The sequence below is a fragment of the Halichoeres trimaculatus genome, unplaced genomic scaffold (assembly GCF_033239565.1).
Source record: "Halichoeres trimaculatus isolate MK-OKI-2021-1 unplaced genomic scaffold, fHalTri1.1 fHalTri1_scaffold_6, whole genome shotgun sequence".
NCBI classification, from domain to species: domain Eukaryota; kingdom Metazoa; phylum Chordata; class Actinopteri; order Labriformes; family Labridae; genus Halichoeres; species Halichoeres trimaculatus.
In genome coordinates, this window is record NW_027437184.1 from 26,896,025 (window position 1) to 26,905,044 (window position 9,020).

General features: G+C 38.4%; 1 protein-coding gene across 1 annotated transcript; it reads right to left on the bottom strand.

Annotated features, from left to right (window-relative positions):
• Nucleotides 1–268: 268 nt before the first annotated feature.
• Nucleotides 269–8,668, bottom strand: tmprss2 (transmembrane serine protease 2; the record flags this gene model as incomplete). The annotated part of the gene is made up of 12 exons (XM_074672486.1): nucleotides 269–476; nucleotides 2,254–2,406; nucleotides 2,480–2,622; nucleotides 5,036–5,131; nucleotides 5,275–5,450; nucleotides 5,560–5,731; nucleotides 5,864–5,904; nucleotides 6,625–6,741; nucleotides 7,266–7,395; nucleotides 7,482–7,598; nucleotides 7,822–7,914; nucleotides 8,458–8,668. Coding segments are annotated over 12 exons (1,458 nt in total), but the record flags the coding sequence as incomplete, so codon positions are not given.
• Nucleotides 8,669–9,020: the final 352 nt, after the last annotated feature.

Consider the following 9,020-nt stretch of genomic DNA (forward strand, 5'->3'; position numbering starts at 1 on the left):
TCATCTCCTGAGCTTTAAATAACATTTTACATTCTTCCTGAGCAGGTGGAGTTTGATCAGTCAATATTGCGGAAACGGGTGGATGTAGGAAGTAAAGTGATGTTGTACCTTGCAAAGAGAAAATCTGCAGGAGTCTGCACTGTGTTAAAATGCTTTCTTCTTCATCCGGTATCACATCAGAGAAAGGTAGACAAAAGGGTCCAAAAATAATCTCTTTGTGCAAAATGTTTTAAAATCCAACAAATAAATAACTAGGGTTATATTAAAAAAAGTTTAACCATACAGAGACATATAAAAACTGTAGGATACAACTCGTATTTTTGTGCATATTTTCTGCTTTTGTATTGCCTAAAATCAGTTTGATCAATTACTTCAGAGCTTCAGATTTAAAGTGCAAAGTCTGTTATACAGTAAAAATGGCTGATTATTAGAAAAAAAGATTGTCTTCAGGTGTCCTGGACGATCTGTCAATCATTCTGTGGAGACAGAAAAAGAAAAGAAATGCACTCTTTAAACTCTGAACCAGGACACGCAGATTGTGTACATGAAACCAAACAATTTCTCAGTTTAGGATCAATAAAGTAATTCTATTCTATTCTATTCTATTCTATTCTATTCTATTCTATTCTATTCTATTCTATAAAATGTTATGGCAGATTAGGCCAAATCAATGATGTGAAGAACATTGAGATTGGAAGTTTAAAGCTGGAGAAATACAAGAACCAAGTCACAAATTCATGAGAACGAACTTAAAGCCACAAGGGTAGAAGAGTAACATTACGTAAAATAAGAATGAGGATTTTATTTTACAACTTTGCTTTTGAAATCTCAGATTATCCCTCTAATGATAGCCGGATATTAGCGTCATAAACTGTCACAGCTCTTTATCACTTGTTTGCTTTCATATTAAATGTGTAGCTGTCATAGATCTGTCATTATCAGGGATGAAAGTTTTTTTTTCTTTATTTGTCTGTTCTTCATCATATGCTTCTGTTTGAATGTCCAGAAAGTCCATGATAGTGTCCAAGCAATCCAAACAGGGTGTTTGACTTTCATCTTTGGTAAAACAATATTGTATCAGACCTGATGTGAGCCACATTGAATTGGCAAGCCCAGAAAAACATATTTTTTCAAAATATTTGAAGATAAAAATGACAACTGAGTTGCTTGGAAAGTATAAAAACAATATACCAATAGGGTACGAAAAATTTTATTTTTAAATATCTTGGATTGAGCCATTATGAATTTAAAAAAAAAAAAAAAAAAAAAAACTTCCACTGACACCTTTTAGGAAACACAACTGCATGTTGTTGGTTCCCCTAACCCTGCGCCCTTTCCTCCACTCTGAACTTTCATTTTTGGGGTAAATATGAAAGTAGGAATGTGTGTATCTGTGTTTATCTATATATATATTTACCTATATACCTGCTATTACATTTACAAGGGGACTGACGACGATTAAAAGTTGCATAATTAGCTTTTTTTTCCTGCACATATATGTAAGACCTCAGAGCTCTTCATGTCTTACTTTTTAAAGCACCTATTCCCAAAGTCTTTTCATCTCAAAGAGGAAGCCTGTTTTTCTTTGAAAGTGTGGTAGTGTGAGGTACAGCTTGGTCTCTTTGTTGGGAAACTGCAAGGAGAACTGTCACAAAAGCTTGGCTCTTAACAGCCACTTACACAATCAACATAATTTAAACATAATTTAACTCATTTAAAATCTAGACTCAAATCCTGATGTCTGTGTGATGTTCAGTCCCCTGCAAAGCTCTATCAGCTTGACTGCAGTCTTAGAAAGAGACAAGGAGAACAGTTTACAAAGGGAGAACCAGGCTCACAACTAAAGGACTAAAGGAAAGAGGGGGGAGGACTCTTTTTTCAAAGTAGACTAGAGGCTGGTTGACAGGTTGCTGTTAGAGTGACTTAGAAGAAAGCCTCATCATGAATTATACTCTACTTTGTGGTCAAAATGAATAACACACAGTAATAAAGAAGTTTTAAAATTGGTGATAAAGATCATAAATTAATCAGGCAAATGTTTACAGAGGCAATAAATCAAATGAGGAAGTATCGTCCTTGTGTTTAGATTTTCTGGCAGTGGGACTTTCCTGCTCTTAGTCTCTTATCACAGGTCTCAGACGCTCCCATATTTTGGAAACAAATGACTAAGTTCACTTCCGGTAAACAATCAGTGGCTTGTAAAGAAAATAAAGCATGTATCTAGAGCATGTCTACCACACTGACAGACTATACCTTCATATGTGTGTACACCCAGTCTAGAAAGTAGGTAACATTGCCGTAGACCCCTGGCTTGTTCCTCAGAGCGCATCCAATCCCCCAGCTGGTGTCCCCTGCCAGCCACCATACATCTCCCTCCTTCACCACCAGGGGTCCTCCGCTGTCACCCTGCAGCAAACAGATCATTAATATCAGACTTCGGTGTGAGAGTGACTGTGACCCAGGATGATCTCAGACTAACCTGACACGTATCAACTCCTCCCTCCAGTTTCCCAGCACAGATCATGGTTTCTGTGACCTCTCCGTCTAACACTCGTGGTTGGTTGCAGGTCTCTCTGCTGTAAATGGTCACCTGGGCCTGATTGAGTATGTCAGGGCCCGGTCCTGAAAAAACAAAAAAACAATGATTGTTAAGCCAGGGTTGCTCAGTGAAGCATAGAAAGCTGCCATTTTCTTTGTGGTACTTTGTATAACAGGTGACCTTGAAGTTTCACATAAATCATCTACAGGCAGGAGTGAAAAGAGAGGTTCTGAACTTTGTTTTGGCCCCTTAATTTACCACACTAAGGAAGTTTGACTTTCTTTGACTTTGACTTTTTTCTGTGTATCACTGGACACGCTTAAAAATGCTATACACACCAAGCTGCTATTTGTGACTAAACAGTGATAAACAGTTACAATAAGTTTGACCGCTGAGGTTACAATGTCAGAGTGACCAAGCTTTTTAATGTGCATCAGAAGGTTGAAGAATAGCATGTAATTCAATTTGAGTGTGTCTTTTACAGGTGTTTTTGGCATTTGGGTGTGAGGTTGAGTTATTAAAGAGGGGGTATTGTTCTTTTTTACTGGCTTTTTTTTTTTTACTGTCCTTAAGGTATCACTGAAGTATCTTTAAATGATTTACAGCTAAAAAGAAAATCATTTCCCTATTTCAGCCTCTGTACTGAAATGCTTCATTTTAGCTGCTGCCTCTTTGAAACTTCCTACACCACAAACCCCCTTTCTTTTGATTGGCCAGCCTGCCTGTTGGAGGGAGGGCTATTGGTTGTCCTTGGTGTTTTAGGTCCAGTTCTCCAATGTGTCATGAACCAGTTAGGGGGTCCTTATGCAATGACCTCATTGCAGCTGTTTAAAAAAATCTGCATGTTAAGTTTAAACACACAGCATTGTTGCTTCATATCCTTGTTTAATACCCCCTCTTTAAAGTTCCTTCTTCAAATAAAACATAACTAAAAATCTGTTTTTTGCTGAAAAGTACTTTTTACTTTACAATATGGTCAGGGTATAGTTGGAAAATGTCTGATAAGTGGACATTGATCTGATAAGTAGACCCTGTGTCTGCTTTATATTATTCTAAAAATTGTAACACACCTTCAAATTAAAGGCCTGGGCCTGTATGCATGTCCAGCCATGAGCAAGGGAAATAGATTGTTTGAGGAAAAAAATAAAATAAAATAAAACTCCATAAGCAGTATTATATTTAATTGAGGTAGACCCCACAAGTGCTAACAGCAGGATTACAGAGCCTGTTTGTCTGTTTAAAGTCAGACATCATGCAATGCGTTACCGCAAGACAAAATATGCAAAGACAGTGGACAATCCCTTGAAAAGGTGGCGACGTGGACCCATACAGGAAATTTAGATTTAGGAGACATTTTTCTGTTAACAGATGAGATGAGGGAGGCACTTGAAGTCTCAAACTGACAAGGCTTGCTGCCATCAGTTTTACCAGTTTTGATCTTGAATTATTGATTTGAAGGAGTCAAAAAGGTTTTGGGTGTTTTCTACTATGTATTCAGGAACACCATAAGGATTCACTCTATTCAGGATTGCAAAACTTTCCCTATCTCTTTGTTTTTTGTCTGATTGACTCAATAATAGTGATTTGTATATTCTTGAAATAAAATGTCAATTTTTTCTGAAAAATGTCTTTCTTGATCTTCTCTCAGTCACACTGTTACCACTTGCCAGGTTTATTGTTGTTTATAAGTGGTAGGCATGATAGTTTGAATTTGTTTGATGAGGTTTGCCAGGAAGTTCCCCTGAAGTATGACATAATCTGCACCTGCCTTACTTTCATGGTGTAATTAACTGGCTGATTTTTTGGAGTCGCGCTTGCAGTGAATGCTGCAGCCAAACAAGCCGTTCCTTAAGACGTTAGGACTAACGGCTAAACTACACTGGATATATCTGCGTCTCCGTTCCATTATGGCAAACAGATCAAATTGGTTTCATTCAAACCAATGTGTGAACTTACACAGGATCTGTTTTTTTTGCAGTATGTCTGTGTGGCTGCTCTGTCATGTTGCAGGTAATATTCAGCTATCCTAGTTTTGACAGATGCAGCACTGTAACACATAATTTAGCGTAGGGAAGATCGAGCGAGACAGGAAGTTGTGATCGGAAACTACCTAAAAACACCCACTGACTTTCAAAATAAAATAGACCATGTCAAAATCAGTTCGTATTTAGCTTGACTAAGATGAAACAGACATAATGTGTGGCGTCAGACCAGGAGTGAACAGGTTTGAGGTTTTACAGCCCAACATGACTGAAGAGAGGCTTATCAATGGAGAGGGAAGCGTGGGAACTCTTTGTTCTCGTGACTCCAGCTGTCTGTCAGTCGTGCTGCTTGTCGGACTGAACAAGCAGCTGGTGTAAGTTGACAAACACAGCAGAGTCGCGCTGCAGACGTATCTGGTGTATTTCAGGCATAATGGTCCCATTTGTTCAATGAATGAAAGCGCATATGGGCCCTGTTCATTATTTGAATAAAGATGAAACGGATTAAGCTCACCAGATGATCGTAAAGCTCCCCATCCTGTTATCCAGGCCTGACGTTCTGCAGAGAGGTCTACACCAACATTTGGCAGACACACTGGCTTTACTCTACCTACACACACACACACACACACACACACACACACACACACACACACACACACACACAAGCACATACAGTGTTTGTTTACAGTATCATTAAAGCGGTGCTGAACGTAACTAATGAAAAAAAAAACTTCACTAAAAAGAACTTACTTGAAAACTTCAAAGGCCTGGTGAGCTTTAGTAGAGCGATGTCATTGTCATTAGTTGTAGGATCAAATTTTTCATGGCTGATGATTTTACTGACTGCACTGGAGGCGGTATAGCTCAGTCTCTTCAGGCTAACATCACCATAGAGCACACGCCACCGTAAGGCAACGGAGTTATGCCTACAAAGGGAAAATAACACAGAGAACAAAAGTTTCAGGTTCTGTCCTGAATGAGCATCAGAATAACAATATTCATAGTGATGACTAGCATGAAGGTGTCCAGACTCACCCCTGGAAGCAGTGAGCAGCAGAGAGGATCCAGTCAGGACTGATGATGGAGCCTCCACAGATGTGTTGATGAGGATAAACCTGGAGACTGACCTGCCATGGCCACGCCCCAACCACTGCCTCAGTACCACCAACCACGCGAGAGCTGGGGCCTTTTAAGGATTTACCACACTCTGGGGATGAGGGGAAATAATGAAACATCCTTCACTTTTCATTTTCATTCCTTCATGAAAGAAGCGTAAGATAATAAAGCAACAGATTTATCTGAGGACAAGTCTCCAGAGGATTTTTGTGCAGTGACTTACCAATACATTGAAGACTGACGACTCTGGTTGAGCAGCTTTTGCTGCAAATGGAAAAAGGCAATGAAATATTTAATATTTCCATATGACAAAATAGATTTTTAACAGCTTTTAAAGTTGACACTAGCTATAAAGCTGAGCTCTAAGTTTAAAATAAATCTTTACCATTTAGTATTTGTGTAGTAATTGTTTTGTGTGCTGCAGTTATACTTCCAACTGACACAAACAATTGTTCTTCTGGCAAATACTATGAACCGATGGATCTGTTATGTTTTAATTGATTAAATTGAGGTTTTTTTGTCAGAATGAATGCTGTTCCACATTCATTGGCTCCACCAGCTGATTTTTATTGCAAAAACTTAGACATCATGAGCCCTAGATGTTAGAGAATGTGAGATAGGTTATATTGACTTCACTTTCACTGAAGTGAAGACACACCATCCATCTTTCCAAATTGTCAATGTCCAGAAAAAGTATTTGAAAAGCTGCTGAAAAAGGTCTGAAAAGCGAGGACAAAGTGGACTGTTTTGAAAAAGAAGAGCACTTCCTTTTTCTGTAGTTGATTTTTGATCAAGAGAGGACATGTTACAAGCACAGGTACAGTGTAAACACTGAGTTGGCTGAAATAGAAAACATGTTGTCTTATGCAAACTACGTTATTTGGTTATCTATCAAACATCATATCCTTTTAAAAAGTAACACAGTGAAACTGCACATCACAGATTTTAATCACATCCTGGTCGTTCCAGGTCTGCTGGCGTTACCTGTAGGTGAGCTTGGACTGAATACGTGAGCTCTGTTCACTTTCAGACTTCAGCTTCACGTATCCCCCAGAGGCCAAAGATCCTGCACTGGTCTCTGTGAAGGACACATAATCCTGCCTGTGGGGAAGACCAGAAGAAAAAGTCTTAGTTCTTAACTTTTGCTTTGGCTCAAAAGGAAAATAATTTAGCCTAAAAAAAAAAGTGAGACAAAAAATTGTATAAATGTGTTCACCTTTGTTCTGCCTGTGTACATTTGTTTGTACTTTTTACTTGTTGAAAAATTATCTAATTTATGTTTACAGTTACAGTATGTGACAATACATTTTGAAAGTTTGAATGTTGTAAATTTTTATTTTAATAAAGAATTATTTTCCTTTATTTCTTTCATATATTTATATATACATAAGGGTAATTTTGCTAATATTTTTTAACTTTTTCTGTATAGTTTAGATTAAAAAATCCCTTAAGTATTTTTTACCATTTCATCATGTCATCTGAAACTCCCAAGGTCTGAATTTGATGTTTTCCTGTCAACTGTTTTTTTTTTTTTTTTTTTTTTTGTTATCATCTTTCTACTTTAACCAAGACTGCTCCATCTCCCTGGTAAAATAATAATCGGCCAAAGAAAAAAAATGAATCACCTTCTGTATCCCATCTGCTCACACACAGATCGCCCATGGCTGTCATCCCAGTTTTCAGCACACACAGGCATCCACTTATGGCTGTCTCGGGAGAAACTTTCCAGCATGGAGTTTCTTCCATTAAGGCGGACTGTATGAGAGGTAGAAAGCATTAAGCCAGCTGCAGATCACTGTTCATTTGTGTGAAACATTTAGAGTTTTATTCTAATGTCTTACAGCATCGAGACTCATCCTCTCCCTTAGGACAGTCCTGAACACCATCACACCACTGAGACAGGCTCAGGCACTTCCCTCCATTACTGCACGACCTCCCCAGCAAACACTGGTAATACACTGAGAATCACACCAACCCATGAAAAAAGTTATTACACAGTTAACACTTCAGAAAAATAAAAAAATAAAACGGAAAACAGTGACCAGCAATATTGTTGTGAATGGTTTTTGTATTTGCTTTTGTAGCTCGTATATAAAGGCCTCACCATCAACTTTAATCTGTTTCACAACCTGCCAGAAAAAAAATCATCACAGGAGCTTTTAGTTCCACACATGAACTTACAGAAGTACCAGAGCAAAAGAGCGACCACTCCCAGGATAGCCAGCACACACAGAGTTGCACACATCATAGTTTTCCAGGGACACTTCTTTCCACCTGCAGGACCAGACAAAAAAAGAGTCATTGATTGAACTTATCCAAGTTATGTCAAGTTTGAAAAATAGAATTCAAATGACAGGCCCATGAGGATTTACATCTGTGACACATGCAAATATCAGGGACAGAGGAACTTTGTTGAGTGACAGGATGGCGTTCTGAATTCTTCAAGCATTTTAACTGATTGATGGACCAAACTTGAGTTACTTCTATCCCTCTTGAGATGTGTTTCTGAACAGGGGTCCCATGTGAAAAGATTGAAAGACGGATTAGGAAAAGATGTGAAATAACAAAATGAGAAGTTAGGGGTCATAATAGAAGAACAGGATAACTTCCTTTAACTGTTTACTAACATAAATGCCTCTTTTGCAAAGCAAGTACCCAATATATATCTAACTGTAAAAAAGAGAAACAGTCTTAGATCTGACAAGGAAGTATTTTATGGAACATTGTTCTGTATTCAGGTGTTTCTCTTTTGATTGTCTCAGAGTCAATATTTACCCACATTTTTCTCCACAAAAAGCAAATCAAACATTACTGTACCTTTCTTTTGTCCCATCCTCTGCGGTGTTGCAGGTGTTACAGGTGTTACAGTCTGGTGTGTGTTGATGACGGGTTTAGGAGTGACGGAGACATAGCTGGGGGTGTCCTGAGGGATGTGCGGGTACACACCATGCTTTTGGTTGTATGGAGGGGGTCTCAGTCCATCAGACTGAAACCCCATGTTGTCATAGACGTGGTCAGGTGCCTGTAGGTACGAGACAGATACTGAAGTATGAAAATCCTGTACAGAAACTGCAGAATCATCAAAAGAAAACAAAAAAATGACAGAAGTAATTTTTGTGTGTGAAACTTAATTTACCTGGTTAGTATTCATAATGAAAGAGGTTACACTGGCCGAGGAGGGAGAATTTTACACCTGAAAAAGGAAGCAGTGTTGTTTTAATCTTAGAAAGAAACATAAATGTGGGGTAACATGGTTGACACCTCTTGGATAAAGCACAGAATAAATAAAATAAAGCAGTGTTTTATAACCAAAAGAGCTCACCAAGTCAGGCGCTGTCTCTGTTATTTTCCCAATCAGGTGTGAATAAAATCCTTCAGCG